This window comes from Manduca sexta, chromosome 27 (assembly GCF_014839805.1).
Source record: "Manduca sexta isolate Smith_Timp_Sample1 chromosome 27, JHU_Msex_v1.0, whole genome shotgun sequence".
NCBI lineage: Eukaryota > Metazoa > Arthropoda > Insecta > Lepidoptera > Sphingidae > Manduca > Manduca sexta.
This window is the reverse complement of record NC_051141.1, coordinates 11799421-11824065: the sequence shown is the minus strand read 5'-3', so window position 1 is coordinate 11824065 and position 24645 is coordinate 11799421. Positions and strand designations below refer to the sequence as shown.

General features: G+C 34.5%; 2 protein-coding genes across 5 annotated transcripts in view; both read right to left on the bottom strand.

Moving 5' to 3' along the window:
- Nucleotides 1-9464, bottom strand: part of LOC115448897 (bestrophin-4) — a 36186-nt gene extending 26722 nt beyond the window's left edge. Inside the window, exon 1 of one of the 3 annotated variants that reach the window (XM_030176512.2) lies at nucleotides 9446-9464. Coding sequence is in view for 2 of the 3 variants with exons in the window: in XM_030176511.2 (XP_030032371.1) it covers nucleotides 9072-9142 (71 nt within the window). In the remaining variant the exon portion in view is untranslated. The other 2 variants (XM_030176511.2, XM_030176510.2) reach the window with 2 other exon arrangements.
- Nucleotides 9465-15888: 6424 nt separating this feature from the next.
- Nucleotides 15889-23960, bottom strand: LOC115448903 (ubiquitin-conjugating enzyme E2-22 kDa). 2 transcript variants are annotated; one of them, XM_030176525.2, is made up of 3 exons: nucleotides 23718-23960; nucleotides 18283-18435; nucleotides 15889-16579 (listed from the first exon to the last, which is right to left on the bottom strand). In XM_030176525.2, the coding sequence occupies exons 1-3, from the start codon at nucleotides 23778-23780 to the stop codon at nucleotides 16196-16198; spliced, it is 600 nt and encodes a 199-aa protein (XP_030032385.1). In that variant the 5' UTR covers nucleotides 23781-23960; the 3' UTR covers nucleotides 15889-16195. The 2 variants fall into 2 exon arrangements, with proteins under 2 accessions (XP_030032385.1, XP_030032384.1); XM_030176524.2 differs by lacking the exon at nucleotides 23718-23960 and adding an exon at nucleotides 23316-23596.
- Nucleotides 23961-24645: the final 685 nt, after the last annotated feature.

The window sequence follows — 24645 nt, the reverse complement described above, 5'->3', positions numbered from 1 at the left end:
AGCAGTAAACCGTATGAGTATGTCTTAAGAAGAAAAGTGTGTGAAGAATGAGATCGAGAGTGAAAGAGATGCAAGAATTCGAAACGTTCTTTTAGATATTGTGGGGAAGTAGGGCTAAATAAGATTTTATGTAACAAAGCCAGAATATGAATATTCCAGCGAAACGGAATGCATAATGCATTTTAAAATATGCCTACAAAAAAAGTATATAAAGAAATATTATGAAATTTATGATGAATAAATAATACATACCGATTTCATGACTGGATTTAATAACCTCAGACATAAAATCCTCAAAAAGTAAAAAAATTAATGTGACTATTCGTTCTTTAAGTACATTATAAGTAGATAGTAATATTTTGACCCAAGTGCCATCGCTTCGGGGGATTACTAAAGAAGTATTTTCATCGTCCTGTTACGTGGTTCGGTACTTATTTACTATCTAGCTTAGCAAATAAAAATTTTAATTATTCACCGACTCTAAAATTGGTAACTATTACATAGTTAGGATCAATCGGTTGAAAAGTATGCAGTTTGTTTTCTATTGTCTACACCCTACACACTTAAAAATATTGTGTCCCGAAAAACGTTTTAACACTATAAGTAATTAAAATAAGTTTATCCTACTTTTATTATTTAACTTGTATTTGTACATTGCTTCATTAGTTTTTTAGCAATATGTGTTTAAGGTTATAGCTTAAGGTCCATTTTCATACATTTTGTCGTCATATTAAATTTTAAAGGCCGAAATATCCATGCATATTAATTATTTTTACGTTTTTCTTTCAACTGCGAGAACTAATCACTAACTAGACGTGAATTTAAATTCTTTACTTGCCAATACTTGTTTAGTTACCCAGATTAAAGGTGAAACAAAATGTATGAAAATGGACCTTGAGGTATCGCCTTAAGTACAGCGGGAGAAATTTGTACTTTTGACCCGTTATATGGGTAAAACTACGGCTAATTAGGCACTGACTTCGAAATTAGTAACCTGTATGCTAGGGATTTGTTTAATTATGTTTTGGTTTTTTATTTGTTTTTGAAGGAGTTTTATTTTCTTACTAAACTATTATTTTGAAATCGGTAAAAAATGTTTGTAAACAATTAGAATTGTGGAAATATGTACGTAAGTTGGCACGCACAAGATTGGGTTCGCTTATTCTTGAGTAATTTAAGCAATTAGCAGTTTTACGTTGTTAATATAACCATACATGCCAGTTTCTCCCCAGTTCTACGAAGACCCCAATGGCTAGCACGTCACGTCAAAGAGGGGCGAATGCGACGCGTCGTAGACCTATTTCACGGCGTCGCGTCGTCATGGCATAATTTTAATGTGTGTTCCACATTAGCGGTGCCACAGTAACGTAGCTTGGGTTCTTGCCACCTATTGCCGAATAAAAATGTGCCGCCCTCTATTTCCTTCTCCGGGCGAGAGTGAAACCAATTTAATCCCGATTCAACTATGCAAAAAAGTGGCACATGCTGTCCCTTTATTCGCGTGCCGTTCGAAGGTCATGACCCCCCCCCCCTCCTCTCATAATCCCACGCTTGACGCTCCTCATGAGGCTTGAGTTATGCTACTGTCATAAGCAAACAGTTACATAATAATGGCAAGGAATATCTAGTTTATGTCGTTCGAAGTTCAGCCGATTTCGTCAAAACTTTCTTTATACGTATTCTAATAATGCTTGGAATGTCATAAGCAAAAGTTAATACCACTTTCGAATCAGGGTTAGACAATTAATACGTTGGCGAGTGGTCGCGCGCCAACGACACAATTCGATACTTTTAGGAACTGAAAACATTCGCGTCAGTGTTTTATGGTGAAATTATGGCAATGTCAGCCTGACAGAAGCGACAAGAGAAATTTTAATTTTTACACGCGAATCAATGAATACAATTCCAATAAGGAATTGCAATTTTTTTCCTTTACTCACGACCTTTCCTGGGCCGGTCACATGAGTCTTCAAAATACAATACATCATTAACAAGTGCGAAAACAATCGATCTCTCGTTGCAAAAGTTTTCTTACATTCGGAATACAAAACAAGGAGCCGTCAAAATTGTCACGACGACCTTCGACCAACCTTGGCGTGAACATAAACAGCGCTTACTAATTACTAATATCAGTCGTATGCGACCTTCTTAAACTGTAATTATATTTAATCAATAAAAACAATCGCCAGGTGCAGCGCCCATCGGTGCTGGCGAAGGATTTATCCTCATAATTTTAAACATCTTAATTGGAGCACAAACTTTTACGATGATAAAATAGTTTTAATACGTTTCACCTTTAGATGATAGGTCAAATGTTTAAAATAGTCTCCAATTTACCGTATATTCAATATAGTTACAAATTGGAAATATTTGATAAGAAACATTAATAATAATCAGAGAATATCAATAGTGGAAATGTCGTCAAACGACATTGGGCATTTTAAATAATTAACTAATTTGTTAAATTTCTTATGAGTAAGTGGGTATTAGGCACTTACATTCGGTATAGTGTATGTAGGTTCATAAAAGTTATACAGTACGGTGAACCCATAAACTTCCCTTATCACCATAAATTAGTTTAAAAATATGGATTTTAACAAAAAAATTGATTACTTCCGACTAAATTTTATATTAGTTTATTCCATTGAAATTAAACTAATTTTCCGGATTCTATCGCGGTTTTTTGTTTTTTATTTTTCTCCCGACGTTAAATTCCAGTGGCAGTGTACCGTAGTTGCAAGCTAAGAAGACCTGGATTGGATCCTTATACTCGGCTATCAAACTACAATATAATTAGTTCTACCTATTTCAAATCTAATACTTAACTAATTAACGATTTAATGTTTTTAGTCAGATTTAATGCTTTTTCAATAATAAGGCGGCCGGAAAATGTATAATTTTTAATTTATCAAAACATTTAATTATACATATATTGTGACATAACTAACTAGACGCCCAGTCCAGTGCAAGTTATTGCAGCCGTGGTACATTAGCCTGTATCTGAACAAAGACCGAAAGACACGCAGAAAAACTCAACTTGGGTTACCATCGTTTCATCTGTATGACATGATGTGCAGTATAAGTAATGACGCAAAACACCTTGAAACATGTCTTAGAAAGAGAATTATAGCGCAGTTGGAGTCGGGACTTGCGTCACGTTTGGCTATCGACTATTTCTTTAAATAGATTATTTTGCAGAGTATTCTTTTGGAGAGGAATGATACGCCTGCCAGAAGAGAATGAAAGCGCTAGGGTGAATATTGGCCGCCATCTCCTGTGGGTTCCAAGAATTTAATGACGGTGTCTTATCACTGTGCAAACGGAATTACAACAAAAGACAGTTTCCTTTACACTATGCTCTTTGAGCATCCTTATCATTAAAACTCGTTGATGTTGCGTTTAAAATCCACTATACATAGGGAGGACTTGCCATGAAGCACTGCGTTGGATGATTACAACAATACATATCCTGATAGGTATTATAATAAAGTTACTTTAGTTATAGTATCACATCATCACTATCACGTAATCAATATTGTGGTACCTACTCGAGTAGGGGCATGGGGGTGATTTGAACATATGCAACGACAAGTGTGCACGTAAATTAGAAACTGGACAAACAGTTATTAAAAATATTATGTATATTATACGAACTCTGAATCTTATTACATTTCGTAGGCATATAATGTTTTATTATATAATTATAAGCTACTGAAATACAGAAGGACCGCGATGCCGCCACAGTGATTGCTAGTGCGAGCTATGAGGTTAAATTCTACTACAGAGTTGTAGAAACGTAATTAAAATTAGGTTCAGGTTGCAATATTACAACACATGTGCAGAAATTTTACCGACTCCAAAGGACGTTTATATTATATTCGTCGTATTTGTTTTTTATGTTTGTTCAGTGACAATTGTTTACCCCGTGGTGCATTAAAGATTATTTTTTGTATTCGATTTCGAATAGCTTCGGAATGGACCCATTTGAAATAATTGGTATAGCACCTTGAAATTCGCGGACGAAAAAGAGAACTCTATGTCAAAAATCATTTTGATTGATTCAAAGAGTTTGTTACATAACGAATTGGAATGACTCGGTAAATTTCAGTAAACTCTTACTGAAGGGTTACAATTTGATACTGAACATTTTATCACGCTCTAAACAAAATCCACAATGATTTTCAACAATGCAACCGGGATCCTTTCGTCAAAACAAATACATATCATTAAGGTGGTAGCTCAAGGTCCATTTTCATACATTTTGTTTCGGCTTTAATCTGGGTAACTAAACAAGTATTGGCAAGTAAAGAATTTAAATTCACGTCTAGTTAGTGATTAGTTCTCGCAGTTGAAGAAAAATGTAAAATAATTAATAATCATGGATATTTCGGCCTTTAAAATTTAATATGACGAAATTTTAAAGGCAGAAATATCCATGATTATTAATTATTTTTACATTTTTCTTTCAACTGCGAGAACTAATCACTAACTAGACGTGAATTTAAATTCTTTACTTGCCAATACTTGTTTAGTTACCCAGATTAAAGCCGAAACAAAATGTATGAAAATGGACCTTGAGCTACCACCTTAAGGCGATACCTCAAGGTCCATTTTCATACATTTTGTTTCGGCTTTAAAATTTCGTCATATTAAATTTTAAAGGCCGAAATATCCATGATTATTAATTATTTTTACATTTTTCTTTCAACTGCGAGAACTAATCACTAACTAGACGTGAATTTAAATTCTTTACTTGCCAATACTTGTTTAGTTACCCAGATTAAAGCCGAAACAAAATGTATGAAAATGGACCTTGAGCTACCACCTTAATTAAAAATACTTATATAAAATGTCAAGCATGTCTTTGTGTCTTCGGTTAAAAAGGAGAGTCTGTATTAACTAGTACTATGTATTTTTTTTTTATTATTAAATGCTATAAATGACTAAAAATATGTATGTAGTATCTACTTGAATATTTTTACGTTTATGAAAACTTGTCGGCTGATGTGTAATTCATTTGGTCAAATACTTTTTGTTTATAGTTTAATACATTTTAATAGCGCCAGGAGAGCTGCATTGAATTTAATTTAGTAATTTAAATCGTTTCAGCCATAGTTATAACTCTATAGTAAACCAGGCGATTCTTGATTAAACAGTTTTTTCAATCGCTTTTCTAAGCAATTCCAAGTTTAGTGGTGGGCCAATGGTTATGGATGTACAAGGAATAAAACAAGAATTTTAATTCCTTTAAATATTCTTTCTCGGCCCTGGTAGTGAAAACTTATAATTGTTTAATTGTTTTTGATGACTACAAAGCATCCGAGTACTAGGTTCAGGTGAAAGTAATTAGGACCTTGAAAACGCAACACGTTTTCAATTTGTTGTCGTGACAGGTAGGCACGTACTTAAGTATTTATAAAAACAGGAAGTGGTAATATAATTTTATTCTTTTAATATAAAAATATATTAAGTAAGTATCAACTAATAATATGGACGCGTGGCGGTTTAAGCCCAAAAAAATGTTTATCTATTTGATGTCTACAAGGCTAAACTATTGATCCGACTATAATTATCACCTAGGATGACTCGTCCAACTAAGATCACCTGATTTTAAGGTGTATTATATATAAAAATAAACAATCAGAAATAACGAAAAATCTTTCTTAAACATCCACTTTGACGAGTGTAGAATAAAGATATTACTTAAAAAAAGGCTACAAGTCATCGTGGATCATAGGACGGCCTCCCTGCGATAAGGGAATTCCAAGCTTACTGGAGCTTGCGGAGCTATATATCTGAATTATATGATGTAATAGGTACTGTAGCGTGTTTGAGTATGGGCCTACCTTCATTTCTTAAAACCTTTCAAGTTCGATCCTGCGACCGTCACATTGTGTTCGCGAACCATATCACAACGTGGTATTACGATTGAATCGAACATGAATAGGTAAAGCCATGTAAAGACCCTGGGAAGGATACAGTGTGCAGAGGATCTAGGTCGTGGTTTATATTGTCAGATGTGCTGCGCGTGGCTTGGTGTGCCTTACGATACAGTTCTAGGTCGCTTATATGTTGTTGCAGGCGACCTATATGCCCCAGACTAAAAAAAGGTTTTCCTGCAGAATTCATAAATTGTGGATTTGACATAATACATAAGTAGACTTACTATTGCTCCGCCTGTACAATTAATTCTGCCTACCAAAAAAACACGCATGACGCATGACTCGAATAGGAAGCGGATTTGATCGACTCGTGAGGGTTGATATTCAGATTTTTATGCCATTGTTCTTCTTTCACCTTATTCTGAGACTTTATATGACTTTATAAGACTGGCACGACTTAACAAATTAGACACGGACAAACCAACCTTATTTTTATATTAGGTTTTATTAAAGGATTAAAATTATTTCTTCCCGCACCAGAGAAATGGGCCTTACAACTGTACGGTGGGCATTAATTATAATTTTGGTGCCAGGAGAGCACACTAGCGAGGCAGTGGCTTTTGATAAATAAAGTTATTTTTTTAACGCGCCAGGTCAATTTTAAAGTGTACTTTATGAATAATTTCAAGCAACCTTGTAATTTTTGTATCGCACGGCGTACCTACACATGTATCTAATTCAAAGAATTACGTAGGTAAGTGCCACGACCTGTGTCTTATCGTTTAAACGTGTTATTTTTGTAAAGTTTATGTATTAAACATACATTTTCTATTATCCACCAGGTATATTACTTCTACACACAGCTAAATAAGAAATAAACTATACATGAATAAGAAGTCAGTGTATCATTACACACGTTTATACAAGTAAAACATGTTAAAAGAAAAGTAAAATAATAACGTATGATTTATATAAATAAATCATTTATAAATTAATAACAAACGAGTTTTTGTAGGCAAGACAACTCCCAGAATATTATAGTATGGTAATATTATTATTATATACTTAATATAATTTTAATTCAAAAACATAAAAGAAGAATTATCGTTTTAGGCACCCAAATTTTCAGTAACACTGAGGAACAGTGAGGAACCAATAAAAGTAATTTAATAATACCAATGGAACTTCTTAAAAAGAACTTCGGAACTCAAATCGCTACGCTGGCTAAGACTTAAAACTTAACTTCAACAGTTAGAAAACGTGCGTGCATTACACCCTTGTGTCTTATAGGGTATTACACTCATTTTGAAAAAGTGTCTCAAATTAATCTTAAGGTGATAAAATACCACTAGAAATTTTATAAAAAAAAATATTCAATCAATAAGTGCTAATAAAATACATTTAAATATTACATTTTAAATTTTCCTGCGTAAATAAACGAAAACGCAAGTAGCCACGTTGCTGACGTCATCTTGACAGTAAACATCAAGTAACAACGCTGTACATAGAGAAAGAGCAAATTATTACAATTAAAATAAGCTACCTACTATCCTTATCATTGGTGTGTTGTTCCTGAATGTAAGAATACTAGTGTGATAACGCCGAAAAAATTGTGGATTCAAGTGCCAACTGATATAACTATGAGGAAAACTTGGTTTAACTTGCGAGAGGAGATCCAAATTTATTGTCCGAAAAATTTGTCTATTTCGATAAATTAGAAATAGTGAACGCGTATTGACACCCCAAGTAGTTTACTGACTTGATGACGTCATGTCATGGCGGCACTGGTTTCGCATATTTAAAAAAAGTCAAAACTTTGAACTGAATTTAAAAAAATTATTATATAATTTTATGAACTGATACTACTATTTTCCAATTGTTTTTTGATTGAACTATCTTATTTATGTGTTTTTGGCTTTTTTCTCACATAGACTAAAATACCCTATTGTCATACTACTTTTGTATTGTAACGTATTCAACGTGTAATATACGACCAAATAATTAACATGACAGGCCCTAGTTAAAAATGTATTAAAATTTATAAATATGGGATCTATAGCTATACGTCGCTACCGTGATATTTGTGCTATCTATTATTTGTTTATGTCACACAGTCTATAGTTTCATGAAAAATATACCGTAACGGACAATCACTAGTGGACTCAGGCTGGTTTATTTTTAGTACACATGAGGTCGCAAAATTGTTTTCATTGTGACTTACGGATTTACCGTTCAGTTATTCCTTTGAAAAATAAAATAAATGTAAGTAGTTCGTACCAATATAGCGGTAACTACACTAGATAGTTGCCCGGTTTACTATGCAATGTATGATGAGGTACCTACGTGCTTATTAAGTATATTCTTCGTATTATACTTACATATTGTGAAGTTATTGCGTAAAGGTCAGTTCATAAACGAACATATAAATTACATCCATCGGTATTAGTAGGTACTACATAGTTATCTATGTAGTATTAATGCTTTTTTAACTCTGTCAGTTACCAATTAAGAAAACCTTGTTGGGTACGTAGATCACTGTCACCTCGATAAAAGGTCTGATAGGAATTACCATCCATTAAAGACCAATAACTTATCAGAATCTTTAACTAATATTTGTAAATTCTACAATGAAGGAAACCAAAGATTTCACGACAAGCAAAGAATTAAGTTTATTATTGATCAGTTTATGCGTCATGGTCACTTTCGCCACCTTTCGTTGTCAGGGCTAAGCGAGTCGCCAGCCAGGCATCGAGTCGGTCTCGGTACCAGTTAGCTGCGAGCGGGACGCATTCATCACCTCGCCGCAATCAAGGTCGTCTCTCGAGACGAGATCCTCGCCCGCATCGATATCACTTAATAACAAACTTTCGATAAGTAACTGTTAGTCGTAAACACACAATATTTTTATGCGTCTTGCGAGTGGTGAATTATAATGGTTAGTTGACAAATGGTCCTATTGTTGTGCATTATGTGTGGTTGCGGATGATCAGCTTGCGATATTATCACGCAGGAGTGAGGACGGATGGCGAACAGAAATCCCAGCGAACAGCTGTTTGGGGCGATTCTGCGCCGCTGGCGCCGCGGCAGGTTGGGGCCGCTGGCGCTCGAGACGAGTGCCCGCACTCCGCAGTGCCATTGGGCGCCCACACGGCGCGGTCAAAGCCTCTCGCTCTATCGTTTGCGACTTACTTGCAAAGGATCCGCCAAAAACAACCAAAACTGCTGCCGTTTGGTACTTCGCCGGCGTACGATATAGTCATGTCTGGTACAGCTTAACTCACTATAAATTTAATATTTATGTATACACACACACGTTTTGTTGGCGCGAGCTTGGTACGAGACACACGCGGAAAATTAAATACGTTTTAGAAAGTAATAAAAGTTTGTTGACGTTAGCTACTAGGGAAGGCGAAGGGAAGTTATTAACTAAATGGTGCACTTATATTGTCACATTCTGGTGATGTGTTGTGCACTCTGCCTTCCCCGAATTGTGTTGTAGCATAGGAGGGGCGCGCGAGAGCACCGTCCACAGAGTAGCGTCAACTGTGACTGATGAATGATACCTCGCTCGGCGTGTTGTTCAAGCCACTCGCTGTTTGTTCATGCGTGGTAAATCGGCGGGGCACGGACGCGGCGCGGGCGCAGCCCCTCGCGCAGGTTCTATGTAACAGCTTCGAAGGCTTGCGCGCTGCTAGCTACTTATTTACGTAGTGTAGCGTTCAACACACAGATGGCGCCCCGTCCCTATCGTATATAATAAATATAATATCAAACTCTATAAACAAAGGAGGCACCTAGATGGGCAACTTGTGACTAAGAATCAAACTTGCTTTGGAAATATAAATAAAAAAGCTGGTGATTGATTTGAATGCGTTTGAAGAATAATGTTGAAAGATGGATATACCCGTCAGTGCCAGATTTAAAGAGCAAACACACTCGTCCCTGATTGGAACTAATAAGCAATATGCTTTTTTGTTTAGAAAAATTAAAGTTCACAAACATTCCGTATTCATTTTTCTTAAAGTTGATCTTACTCGTGCCGCCGCGGCGACAATACTTTAAAATAACCGGCTGCCTAAGAGTAAGCTACTGTCGCCCCTACTCTCTAAGCTTCGGCCTATACGGCCTATTGACGAAACTAAAACCGATACGCGTGTCACTCCTCTTAACAAATTTAGAAATATTCAGTTACATTAAGTTTTTTCATAATGAAATGTGGGTTTATTAGACATTTGACTTCTTAAAGATAAACCCATGTAAATTTTAGGCCCAAAAGTCTCTACACTAAATTATTTTCAACCTAAAAAGTGAAGTCGTATTCGGTAGTCATGTAATAATGACTCCTATGTTACTTCCATGGTGCAGAAAACTAATATACTTATTTATATAATATGCATTGGAAATACATCAATACCCATACTACCATGCGTTTGACACACATGTAGATATACTTATTGATTTGTTTATAGTTAACGTCTGTGATCTAACTGATTATTTGTCTTTATATATAGTGTAAAACACTCTTTTTACAGTAAACATTATATTAGCAAAATAATTACGGAATACAATTTTAAACATTCTTTTGACAACGTCCAGCCAGAAAGAATAATAATAGAATAGTCGCCGCGTGACATATCTTCTCTTCTGCCAGCCAGACCGCGGAGCCGAATATTTCCGGAAACACCCGATGTCATCGGTTAGGATAACGCCACGTAACATCGGCCATCCTGCAAAGTGAATACCGTAAGGTATTCACAAAAATAAATTTGAGAAAGTAGAACTGAATTGGGTAAGTACCTATATTTTAAACAAATAGGGCCCAGCAACACAAATCAGAATGCTCATGTTTGCACACAGAATATGATCAGAATGCTCATGACTACAGACAGAATATGATCACAGACAATGTATGACAGAATATGTTCATGGTCACAGACAGAATATGATCAGAATGCTCATGGCTACAGACAGAATATGATCAGAATGCTCATGATTACAGACAAAATATGATCAGAACGCTCATAGCTGCAGATAGAATATTATCAAAAGGCCCACGGCCACAGACAGATCAGATTAAATAAAATAAACAGTTACGCACGTTCGCATTGTCAGCCTGAAGTGTTGCGCCACCGATTTGACTTCACATGACTCCAGTCATTCCTGTCTCCAATGATTTAGTTTCTAAGAAAACACCCTCTCCAGTGAGCCAAGCAGCAGGCATAACGAAGTTTTTGTTATGAATGTCGTGAATCGTAGTAATGTACATACATACATCAATTCCATATGCATTCCCAACATATTTACTTTAACAGACGTAGACGTTGCCATGGTAACTAAAATCTGAGAATCTGGTAATTTTAATTTTGGCATTCAATGATTCATCACAGATTTATTCCGATAGTTCTCTTCACATTCGAATTCAAAGTAACTTCAAATTATCATTTGTATAATCCCACTTCTGAATGTAAAACGCTCTTTTTACAGTAAACAGTATATTAGCAAAATAATTACAGAATACAATTTTAAACATTCTTTTGACAACGTCCAGCCAGAAAGAATAATAATAGAATAGTCGCCGCGTGACATATCTTCTCTTCTGCCAGCCAGACCGCGGAGCCGAATATTTCCGGAAACACCCGATGTCATCGGTTAGGATAACGCCACGTAACAATAGTCTTACTGAATATCAAACATAGGTACCTAAACGTAATGTTAAACATCTAGTCCATTGAAATGTTACATTTTTTAGGCCTTACCTTGCGTTTTTTAGAGGACGCAATTTTATTTTTTTGAAGTGTAGGGGGGTCAGTGTAAAGCTAAAACCAAGTTTGTGGGGTCGCCACCCTTGTCCCACGGCCGCCATATTGAAAATAGGGGTTGAAATGGTTTTTACGATGTATCTCTTAAACTATTTATCCGACAAAAAAAATTATAAACATTTTTGTTGCAAATTAAATTCTCTACAACTTTGGTCCAGTAACTTTTGTCGTAGAACTATAAATAAAAAGTTATAAGCGAAAATGTTAAGAAATTCAATGTTAAGCAATGTCCATTGCAACGTCATCAGAACGTGTGTTTATAAGGTTCATAATACTTTTTTTTGTACTCTCATTACGTACAACACAAACCCGCGGTTGTCGGCTTGTACCCGAATTACTTGGATCCTGAATCGCTTTGGCACAGATGAAGCAATTGTTCACAATTATCTGGGGCGTCTCAGTAGATGCTACTTAAGTTTTATAGCAACAAGAAAGAACCTACTGTCGAAATATTTACAGCTTTTATGTTGTCTGAAACCTCATGTTATGTTAATTCGTTCAGTAAAAGTTAAGGCCCCTAAGCAGCCTTTGTCTATACTATAAGTAATATAAAAATAATATTTAAATAAAAAATTCAAAAGTTGTTCGACTTAAAAAAATTGAGTTAAGTATTCTTTTGATTGTTTATTGAATGATACACCCAACATAAACTTGGTTAAACTTATTTGTTTTTAGCTTGTGAGTTTTACAAGCTGGTTTAATTTTGTATTGTTTCTTTTTATTAACACCCACGTTAATTCTTGTATTTACTTTAAGAAAATCTTAGAAATACTTAGACAAATACATGTACGAGTAATTAAATTAAATTGTTAATAACATTAATATATAATAATTATTAATTCATGATTCATTTATTGTTAAATATACTTATGTTCAAAGTATCGACGTCTTTAGAAATATCAATGATTAACCCTTAATAGGTACAAACTAGTGCTATCTACCGTGAAAAAGGTGAAGCATTTATAATAAATTTTACGTAGGGGTTTTGCTATTTCAGATTGAGTAGCCATCGCATGTTCGCAAAATTTTATGATAATCATTCAGAAAGTGAAAAAATATCTTTCACCAAACATTTTGTATTTAATATTGACTTCCATGGGCTTTTACTGTATTACCATTACCATTGTATACCATTACTTTGTTAAAACGAACAAAACGTATTCAGGAGCTGAAAAATTCACAAATGATACATGAGTATCATAAAAACAATAATAAATTGTAATGCATGACAAGCATAATGAAGTATGAACTTCATTATGCTTGTCATGCATTGCATTTTTTATACCAACGGTATGTTGGAATCCATGTGTAATTTATAAATTCATAATAAGCGTCTTGGTGCATTTTCACTATAAGCTTTTGTGATACTTAATTGATAAATAAATAAATAAAAATTAAATAAATAAGCTAAGTATAGTACACAATAAGGAACAAGCACGAACTATAGATGGCAGCACAAAACTGACACAAGAGCCACAGTGTGCATAAAATAAGAAACTTTCTGGACCTATAATTTGTTTTATAATATATATTTTACAATATGACAAAGAAAAGAATTCCGGCTGTTTATTATTGACAGGCAATGTGACCAATATTTTTATATGGAGCCAGTTATTCGGATGTTATTAAAGCAAAGCTATGAGATTGTGTTTATTTAATTACAGAAATGTTTGTAATTATCAAGTACTAAACTTATTTATTTTTACAAATTACATTATGAGACATTACTAAATGCTTTCAAACTAAATCTTACATACATGTTTTAATCCCCGGCCTAAAGAGAGGGCTGTGTGTATATCTGTATGTCTGTGTGGCATTGTAGCTCCCAAAGAAATGAACCGATTTTGATGTGTTTTTTTTTTGAAAGCCGATGTGAACGCGATAGTTCTTAGCTATAATTAATAGACCTTCCTATTAGACGTTTGGAGATCATCATCTCTTGCCCTACTTTCACAGGTCCGATTGATTAGAAATTTGTTATACCATTATTTCGGTGGCATTTCTAAGACATGGCAAACCTGAACTCATACTGCATACATGATACTGATGCGGAAAATTCAACTCCTCAGCAACTTACACTATATATGGCATTTTTGGGCTGAAAAGAATGGTTTCAATGAGTAGATGTTAAACAATTTGTAGAGAAAATAATAATTTAAAAGTTTGAATTAAAAATTTAAATGCATTTCATGAAAATTTTAAATTTCTCCCTGACCGAAAGCTGGACCGGGAGTGATAATATTTTTTAGAGGTCATAAAGTGATCCTTGTAAGAAACAGGATGGATAGGTATCTACAATAGTTTTTTGCATAAATTGCTTACCTTCATTACTGGATTTTTTTTAAAATCTATACATAAAGATCTGTAGTTTTTAGAAATTATGGGCGGTAAGAAAGTTTCCTTATAGCTACACCGGTTAAGACATTTGCCCAGTCTTCCGATTAAAAAAAAATCTTCAGTGTTCCAAGGAAAAATTGTTAATAACGGCATCTATAGTTGAAAAGCTGTATTATTTCTGAGGAATTAGAGATGTGATATTTACTAATTTAAGATACCGACAATCGACAATATTTTCCTGTGATAAAGTATGACATATAATATATTATAATGGTGTTTGTACGAATGCAATTTAAATAATATAAATATACGAGATATAACACTCGGGGCAACTCATTTCATCAGTGATTTCATTGATGCTAAATAATACCTATATACAAGTCAATATTTTTTATTTTTTTATTAAATTCAAAGCTACAAGGTTGGCCGGATATCTGGTAAGTATACTACTAAACTGTTACCCTTTGCATCTCGTAATCACAATATCTATAACTGCAAATTATCGATAATTTGAAATCGAGACTTTTATTTAGCCTATCTACGATTGAAAATCTGTAGTATGATGTTGTTTATTTTACGCAGGTGTTTTTATATTGTACGGTAGATGAATTATCGACGCACGAACTTATTTGTTCGCTCTATATAATCTGTAAGCCTGAAAATATGTATTATGGGAGCTAAGGTATGAAAATGATCCTATTGGCTTGTTGACACAAATCAAAAGCCAGGCAATGTAGCACATCTGTGTGTCCGCTGTAAAAAGGCAGCAGCCCAAAGTTTATTAAGTGGCATTATGGCTTTATAAATCTATACTTACCGTTAACACTTTAGAACACAATGGAATAAAAACAAACATAGAATTTACGACAATATTTAATTTTTAACATAGATACAAATATTATCAGAGTCTTACCCGCTCCCACACTCGTACTAACTATACAAAGACATCTATCTAGAATTGGAATAATCTAAGAAGAAAATATTATAAAAAAATAATTTTATACTAACGTCAAGACCTCGACATCAGTGTTAAATAATAAAGAGAACTCAATATACGAGATAGTAACGGAGGCTGAAAAATCTGAAGGACACAGGCGGAAATGAAGAGCGAGACCTTGTCACATTATATTTCCCTGTCACAACTTGGTAGCTTAGATCGTCACTGTGTACGTAGTTCATAATTCGATGGTCATCACTGATTAATTGTAAGTAATGTCGGAAGGATGGTCAGAATGAAAGCGGCGTCAATATTTTCATCCACAACTACAACGTCTCTATAAATTTCATTATGTGAACAACTGTTGTAAAAAGGTTGTCGAAGTCATGACGTCTATTTGGCGTTTCACTTCTGATATATGGAGACATCGTTATAATACATTTAAAATATATTAATATAACAAAACTTACAATTTCCGCGTTCTTAAAAAATGCATAGTGGAACTCCGTTAACTTTAATAAATCTTTATTGTACCTCCATATCTCTGTTTTGCTTTTATTTCTAACAGTTTAACATAATTTAAAATTATCTGTTATAATTTCAATTTTACATTTACAAATTACTATTGAATCAATAAATCGTTTAAATTAGTAAAACTGCATAAACAGGAAGGCCTTCGATTGTATTAGGTGATTTATCACACACATATATATATATATATATATATATATATATTCATTGCAATTTCTTTCTATTTCTTAAAGTAATGTAACTTAACATCATATAAAAAATATTATGTCGATATTATATCTGATTTCGAATGATTGTGATGTCTGTTTATCAAAATGCACACAATATGTAATTATAGATTAAAATCGGCCTGGAAAGCTTTCGCTCGTTTGTGAGCTCATTGTGCAGGCGCTGACGAGCACCGCATCACCGGCGCCTTGCGGTCACCTCACCCAGCGGACATTGGATGGGCTCATGTCGCGTGCTCACACGTTATGTAAATCACAGAGTTACCTAGTCGAGTCATAGTTCCTAACGTATAAAGTTAAATTATAATATAAAATAAATCTTCCAAATTACGGAACATAAACAAAGTTTATGACAATCACATTGAATACAAATTGCTGTTAGTCATAAGCAATCGTAATTCCAGCTTAAAGGGATTTTAACCATTCGCATAATACTAAATACGATTAGTTGCAGCGATTAAACTAACTGAAGAGTTGCTCGGTGGCGCGCTCTAGCTCCCAGTCGTAGGTGGAGAGCGCTACTCTCGCCTGATGCTCGTCGATGCCCATATCCAGTAAGCGTTGCACCTTTTGATTGAACTCCCATATCGCATTAGGCCCACCCGCATACACGTTAGTCCAATGCCGCGCGGTCAAGTTGAATAGGTGTGGGTTTTCTCTGAATTGTTTGGCGACCACTGCGTCCTGAGGATCGTTGGGCTCGGCGGCTGACAATAGCGCTTGCAGCGACAGCAACACCGTGCGCAGGGTTAGTGCGGCCGCCCATTGGTCTTTTAGAATGTCTAAGCAAATGGCGCCCGTCACTGATGATACGTTCGGGTGCCAAATCTTGGTAACAAACCGAATCTGGTGAGAAACAAAATGCGTCAAACAATGCAATGCCTCCACACATCATAACAATAAATCCGCCATTGACACATTGCATAAATAATTGAATATAATCTTCTCTAGCGAGTACTACGTCCAGTGACATAATGTCGAATAAATAATTATAAGGTAACTACGGAACACAAAACATAAGCTGAAATTATCCATAGAAAATCCCTTTTTCCTGCCCAACAATATTATGTCAAAATTCTCATAAAATCAACATATAATAGATATAGATAATAGAGTTTTATATTAAATAATATATAAAATTAACCATATCAGCAGATTGTTTCGTGGATTTTAATATTCACACTGTTGTTATTTCTAATCAAATAAAGGTACTTAACTCTTAAGTGTAATTTTCAATCCATAACAATTGAGCTTATGAATAAATTATATTACCTTTAATTTTATCAATAATAAATACGACGTAGCACAAGTAATCTGCAGACTACTACGACTTAATGCGTTGTTGACTGTTTATGCAAAGTGAACTTTAAAAAAACATATTTTCTGGTCCCAAAAAACTTGACTAAAAAAAAATTTTAGTCTAATCAAACGAGTATTAATAATTTAGGACCTACTTTAAAAAAGAGATCATACATTATCACTAGAAAAAATAGCAAGCATACACAACCAGGTCTGCCAAATCTGCTAATACTTATGCAAATAGTATGGTGAATTAGCCTAGTTTGTCACAAGAACCATACATGACCGCACGTCGTCGTCGCTTCGCTCGAGGTATAGGTACTACATATTTATACGCTATTATCAATTCAACCCAAATAGCACAAGGTCGATATTTATTATCAGTCGAAAAGAACGCGCGTTTCTGTACGTACTACCTGGTTTGAGCTGATCATAACAAGGCCGCACGAGCATCGTGCTGCCGAGCAGCAGGCGTACTGATAACTGCCACTAAAAGCCGTGACCTGGTGCCAACTGCGGTATGACACAGCAGAAGGCGCGGCAGTACCGCACTGTCACTGAACTGCGCATAATGCACATGTAGATTTGTGTCATATAACTTTAATTACAGTGACATGAGTATCTTAAAAATCTGTCACGTGATTTTGTGACGTTTGACCCACCGTTTAGAAGGTTAAAAGAAAGGTCTATGCAAATTATCAGCTTATGATCTCTCAGTTCGAGATTGAATCTGTACTGATACTACACAACCATTAGGGTATTTGATTGTTTGATTTTGTGCGTATTTTAAATGTAATATCAATAGTAGTAAAAAAAGGAAATCAACATTAAAATTTGATAAGCAATGGGGCAGTAATTTATATTTCAAATATTGATACGTGCAGGAGTGGGGATATCACTCCATCTTTTTTTTTCGCCTGCATTGTAATTCTCGCTGACGTCACTTTACGTCACTTCACGATAGAATTTAGTATAAAGACATAAGTATTAAGTCCTTTTTCCATTTTTTAACACTCACCCCTACTACCTATTTTCAATGGCTTATAACTTGTGAATTTTCACCAGATTTCAATGATTTCTTCAGTTTGCGAATTCATACGACATACAAATTTTATAAAAGTTATAAATGCAAAACAAGTAAGGATTACAACATCATATTTTTAACGTTTAAAAACATCAATCTACAATTCCCCAGAATATTCATTGAGTACCTTTTATTCATTTACCGTCAATGAACATAAAACCTTTACCTTCGGTGGATTGAAGGGATAAGTTTCGGGTACTTTGATTTCGAGCACGAATGTGCCACCTTCATATGGAGTGTCAGAGGGACCAGCGATTTCTCCTTTCAACTCTGTCCAGTTGTCGTTCACCAGCTGTAGCCTTATTGCCCCACCAGCAACCTTATAAAAATAAACAAACTGAATAAATTTGTTTTAGTAACAGTGTATGGGAAAGAGTTTTATAATGTAACTGGCATCAGGTGTATACCACCAAAACATATAATTTTGATATACAACCATTAATAGCAGGTACAAATTGTCAACTTTTAATTACTTATTAAAGAAATAGTCGCAACCGCAAGACACATAATATAAAAAAAAATGTTCCAGTTATGATTTAAGAACTAGGTTCAGGAACTTTTCAATTAGATGTCAATTTTAATTTAATACTAGGATATGGACAAATCCCATAATGCCTAAATACCTATCTTTAGGAAATCGTAACAAGGCTACATAAAAATATGTAAATCAGCCATTTTATAGCCATAGAAAAGTATAAAAATACTACTAATACTACTAATATTTTTAGTGTTAACAAATAATAATTCAACTACACAAATCCTGAAATTAGCAAAGCTACACACAGCCTACAATATGATGGTTTAGTAAAATGAAGTGTCACATAATTTGGTTACAAAATTGCTTTCAAGCAATAAAGACTGCCAGGACTATGAGTATGTTTCCTGACTAACCAGTACCTAACTATTTCGAAAAACTTCTTAGTGTGACTGTACTCTAATAGGCAATTCTTAATGCCCACAATAAGGTGTGATGTTGAAACATAGACTCCATCAATAAAATGTTTTACAGCGAATTTTGGATCATGCAATGTTAGTGGATCATCATGTTAATCCAAGGAGAAAGTCGATAGTAAGAAGGGATTACAAATGTAATCCCTTCTTACTATCGACTTTCTCCTTCACTCACTCATCACTTTGGCTGGGATGACCAAATGGTCATCCCAGCCAAAGTGAATGCACCATCAAGATCTCATCTATCATTACTGTATCAAATATTGATTCTAACTTTAATACTGTGTATGCTGATTTTATAAATATTTCTTTGATAATATCAAAATGTCAGATTTGACTGATATACTATACTCACTTGTACACAATTTTTTTGCGTATATTTATAATATATTTTAAAATAAACTAATACTCCATGGTCAAACTATCTCATATCATTGTAATAAAATGTGTTCAGGGGTTTACATCTTTCACAGATTAACAAAGTGAAGGGCTAATAATATACCTCTTTGAAGAAGTTATTAGATGTTCAGGTTTTTTTTACAGTTTTTTGAGAGAGAGTATATACAAAAATTAGTCTTTAATTCATTGTTGAAATAACATATTCTTAGATGATGTTTCACATCATTTGGTTTTCATACATTTACAAACAGTTTGCTTGAAAAATATAATGAATCATAGCACACAATAAATATAAGAGCCATTGTGAGGTAGAAGAATATTTGAATTAAAATTTTGAACATAGGGCTTTATAAATTCGCATCAGCTTCATAAACTTTAAGCTATCTATTGATCTTATAAAACTCTTTTTATAATTTTTTAATTTGGTTGTTGGTATTCTAAAATACATGTAAATTTCTCTTTTCTGTTTAAAATTCATATAGCAAATTGCCTGAATAAACAATTTATCACTTTAGATACAAGGTGTCATACATTACATATAATAAAGACAATATACATAATTTACTTTGTAAAATAACATGCAATAACAACATAATATAGTATACTCAACCTAACATGTATATATTAAGTATACGACAATCTGTACCTTGGTAATACATTTTTTTTTGTCTAAGGTTAAATATACCATTGTATTATTAGCTGTATGACCAGTAGTTTTCAACATTCACTAAGAGGTGAGTTAATATGCTTTCTAACCAGAAAAAAAATGGTGGTTATAATTATAAATATACTTCATATTAAGATCATGGTTTAATTTTATTTAAAGCAATTAAACCTGAGTTTATCACAATATACCCCCCTATCCCAAATCAACCACATAAGTATTTATTTATCTGATTATTATTAAAAAAATACAATACAATAAGTAAGATCACTAGGGGCAGAGACAAATTTAATAAGGGCTGGCCAATAATATAATAATGATTCTTATTTTAGGAAATGAATTCAATTTAGGTGGAATTGTAAGTAAATAATATTAAATTAATAAAATAAATAAGGTCAGACTTTTTAAAAAGAAAATGGATTTGAAGTATCAAGTTAATTCCTCTTCCTATTTATTTTATATTAAGATTACTTTTTGCTTGCAGATTCTGTAGTGGTAAATTTTATAATGATTTCTTATGTTTACGCGAATGTTAGACATTGAAATTAAACTAATTTTCGGATTCCATCGCGGTGTTAGTATTTTATTTTCTCCCGACGTTTCGAAGACTTTGCAGCCTTCATGGTCACGGGGGGGGGACTGAGGTGTTGTTCATCCGTAAAGTCAAAGTTACAATATCTACCATACATTTTACAATTATACAACTTTTTAATTTTTTTTAAAATTTAGCTGTTGGTGGTCCGATCTACGCAGAATGAGCTGACAGTGTCTTGAAGTCTGGCAGCCGGTCTTTTGGGTTCCGATTTAATTAAATGTAGAACTGGATCCCAGGCTTGTGCAAGCTTCCAACCATCTTCCCTATTGAAATTAGGATGTTTTTAATTTCAATAGCCTCGCGAATCATCCTAGGCAGGAATCGGTGTTCTTTGGCGAGGATTTGTGGCTTGTCTAGTCGCAGATAATGATTGGCGCCTCCCTCAGAGTGTTCAGCGACTGCAGACTTCGTCGAGCGTCGGTGTTTCACGTCAGCTATATGTTCTTTTACGCGGGTCCCTATATTTCTTTTTGTTTGCCCGATATAAGAGAGACCACAGTTGCAATCTATTTTGTATACTCCCGGTTCTTGTAGAGGTATGTGACACTTGACAAGTGGTAAAAATTGACTAATCTTCTTAGGCGGCTTAAAATAAGTATTGTATCTAAGAAGTTAGCAGAGAATAACATTCCTGTGGAATATGCAGAACTACTCCAACATTGCCTTACATCTGGTTATATGTTGTGGAATAATCAGTTCTATGTACAAGTTGAGGGGGTAGCGATGGGCTCCCCTGTATCTCCGGTAGTCGCCGATATATTTATGGAGGACTTCGAGGAGACAGCCCTGAGTACAGCCCCCGGTCACTCCAAGGTTTTATAAACGGTACGTAGACGATACTTTCACAATTTTACCATCTGATAAAGTAACTGCATTTTTAAATCACCTTAACTCCATCAACAATAAAATCCAATTTACTATGGAGTTAGAACACAATAAATCTCTTGCTTTCTTAGATGTTTTAATCATACCGTAATCCTAATCAGACCTTAAGTCATACTGTATATCGGAAACAGACCCATACTGATAAATATCTGAACGGTGAATCTCATCACCACCCAAAACAGCTACCGTGGGCAAATCTTTGTTTCAGAGAGCACAAGGAATCTGTGACGAGAAACACCTGGCCGCTGAGCTGCAACATGTCAAGCAAGTACTTCGAGACAACAAGCTCCAAATTCCACGCCGCCGTCACAGAAACCGAGTGAAACCAGCCACAGTTGAACGTGTTCCCGTTGTATTACCATATGTAAGAGGAGTCACCGACAAGATTGGCTACATCCTGAAGCGTGCTTCCATAAAAACTTATTTTAAGCCGCCTAAGAAGATTAGTCAATTTTTACCACCTGTCAAGTGTCACATACCTCTACAAGAACCGGGAGTATACAAAATAGATTGCAACTGTGGCCTCTCTTATATCGGGCAAACAAAAAGAAATATAGGGACCAGCGTAAAAAGAACATATAGCTGACGTGAAACACTGACGCTCGACGAAGTCTGCAGTCGCTGAACACTCTGAGGGAGGCGCCAATCATTATCTGCGACTAGACAAGCCACAAATCCTCGCCAAAGAACACCGATTCCTGCCTAGGATGATTCGCGAGGCTATTGAAATTAAAAAACATCCTAATTTCAATAGGGAAGATGGTTGGAAGCTTGCACAAGCCTGGGATCCAGTTCTACATTTAATTAAATCGGAACCCAAAAGACCGGCTGCCAGACTTCAAGACACTGTGAGCTCATTCTGCGTAGATCGGACCACCAACAGCTAAAATTTTAAAAAAATTTAAAAAGTTGTATAATTGTAAAATGTAGGTAGATATTGTAACTTTGACTTTACGGATGAACAACACCTCAGTCCCCCCCCCCCCCCGTGACCATGAAGGCTGCAAAGTCTTCGAAACGTCGGGAGAAAATAAAATACTAACACCGCGATGGAATCCGAAAATTAGTTTAATTTCAATGGTAAATTTTATTCCTAAGATGAAAAGTATACTATAGTTCTTGGAGTTAAATAGATGTAGAATTTCCAAAATAAATTGATAAAAACTTTAGTTGCTGAATGAAAAAATAATTTAACAACAATTTTAATTCTTTCATTAAAACAATTCACAGATGAAGCATGCTGTTCAACATAGGCGTAACCTAAACATTATTAGACAGACCTATCAAAAATGACCTATAACCAGTGTGTTCCTGCAACCTTAATTAAAATGTATGTTGTGTGTAACCTTTCAGGTGAATATCTAGTGCTGCGGGATATGAGATATAACCTTGTCATCCTGGTATGAGAAACACAATCCTTTGTACCAAATTTCAATAATACTACTACAATTACACTAAGAATTCATATACAATGCATTATTAAATTCAAATATTAGATTTCTAAACCAATAAAACACAGACTGATGCATACACATAATTTTATAATTACCTATACTCATGAGGGAAATCTTTTTTATTGTCTACCTATTCACATACAACAACCACAGTAGTGATTTCCATCAACCTTACAATATATTCACAATCTTAACATTGGTAAGTTCGTAAATAGCTTACGACATATAACGCATAACAATTTTAATCATACCTTGGAAAATATTGGTTCCGGTTTTAGGGCACAAAACAATATGTAATGCTGAATCATGATGAAAACCAAAGTTGAAATTAAACTCCGTGCAAGGGATAGACACATAACGAATTTTCTAAACTGATAGCAGAAACTAGAAACACGATTCAATATCGAATTGGATAAAAGAGGATCTTAAAACACGCTGAATCATTCGCTGTGCTATTCTACAAACGCGAAATTTATAGATTCATTGCGCAGCACCCACGACTTGTTAGAACGGACTTTATACTACTAAAATCGATATTCCTTCATATTATGAACATATGACATTACAACAAAAGTGCAAGTAAGTCTTCAACACATCGTCAGAATACAAATATTTTTTTAAATTGTTAATTTTATAAATGAACACACGCTCACCTCTTCGCTTTTCATAATCTCCTTAAATTCTCGTTTTATGCGCTTGGAGGCTATATTTGCCATTTTGTGAAGATAGTAAAAGTTTATTTTCTTTTGAGGTATAAGTACGATTTGTGAGATTGAAGAAAAATATATCACGGAGTGACCAGGTGCAAGATGATAATATTTTACAGTACAAAATTAAAAGGTGTCATTCTTAATATTATTACCTACATAAAATAATAATTTATTTAACTGGGCTACACATTGTCAAAAAACATAGTTACAAAAAAAAAATTATAAAACGCTCATTCAGGTTTACCAATTACTAAAAATATTTATCCCCGACATTACGAAAATACCCTTAATAGTGTGGAATTGTACTAAAACAAATATGTTTTATGGACCACGTCCACTTGCCGAGGCTGGTCAGCGCGACAGGCCGCAGCGAGACGGGTCGGCGAAGGGACCCATCCGCCTACCTTCAACATTGCCGTTTTATGCCTCTATCTTTAAAATTAGCGCTTTTATTTTGATTTTTTTTTGGATTTGGGGTTGGCTTTTATTTTGGTTTTTTTTTGGAAGAACATATTTTTTTGGTTGAAGAATGATAATGGTAATAAATTCTTAATACGATTGTAAGAGCGAAACATATGTACTGTATTTCATCAAATTCATTCAATAAATAGTTTATATATACGAGGCCTCCCACCTGGTGGTATAAATTGTAAAATATCTGTGACAATGTCCGGCCGCGCCGGCCCGGATATATTGTGTTTGGTAAATTGTCATCTGACACTAGTTTCCGGTCTGATTTTGAAAATTCGTACATAAGATAGTTTATGAAAATTTTGTATCTGTGCAATATAATAGGTTAACTACACAGTTGGACATTTGGCCCAACCAATACATAGAGACAATAAAACATTATTTAGTAAAAAAATTGCTT

What these genes read in the sequence shown, in the direction of transcription:
- LOC115448903 (XM_030176524.2), bottom strand. Translation starts at nt 23,420, where the DNA reads ATGTGTCTATCCCTTGCACGGAGTTTAATTTCAACTTTGGTTTTCATC. An exon ending in CGGAACCAATATTTTCCAAG is followed by an intron (nt 18,436 to 23,315) that starts GTATGATTAAAA and finishes TATTTTTATAAG; the next exon opens with GTTGCTGGTGGGGCAATAAG. An exon ending in ATCCCTTCAATCCACCGAAG is followed by an intron (nt 16,580 to 18,282) that starts GTAAAGGTTTTA and finishes GTTTCTCACCAG; the next exon opens with ATTCGGTTTGTTACCAAGAT.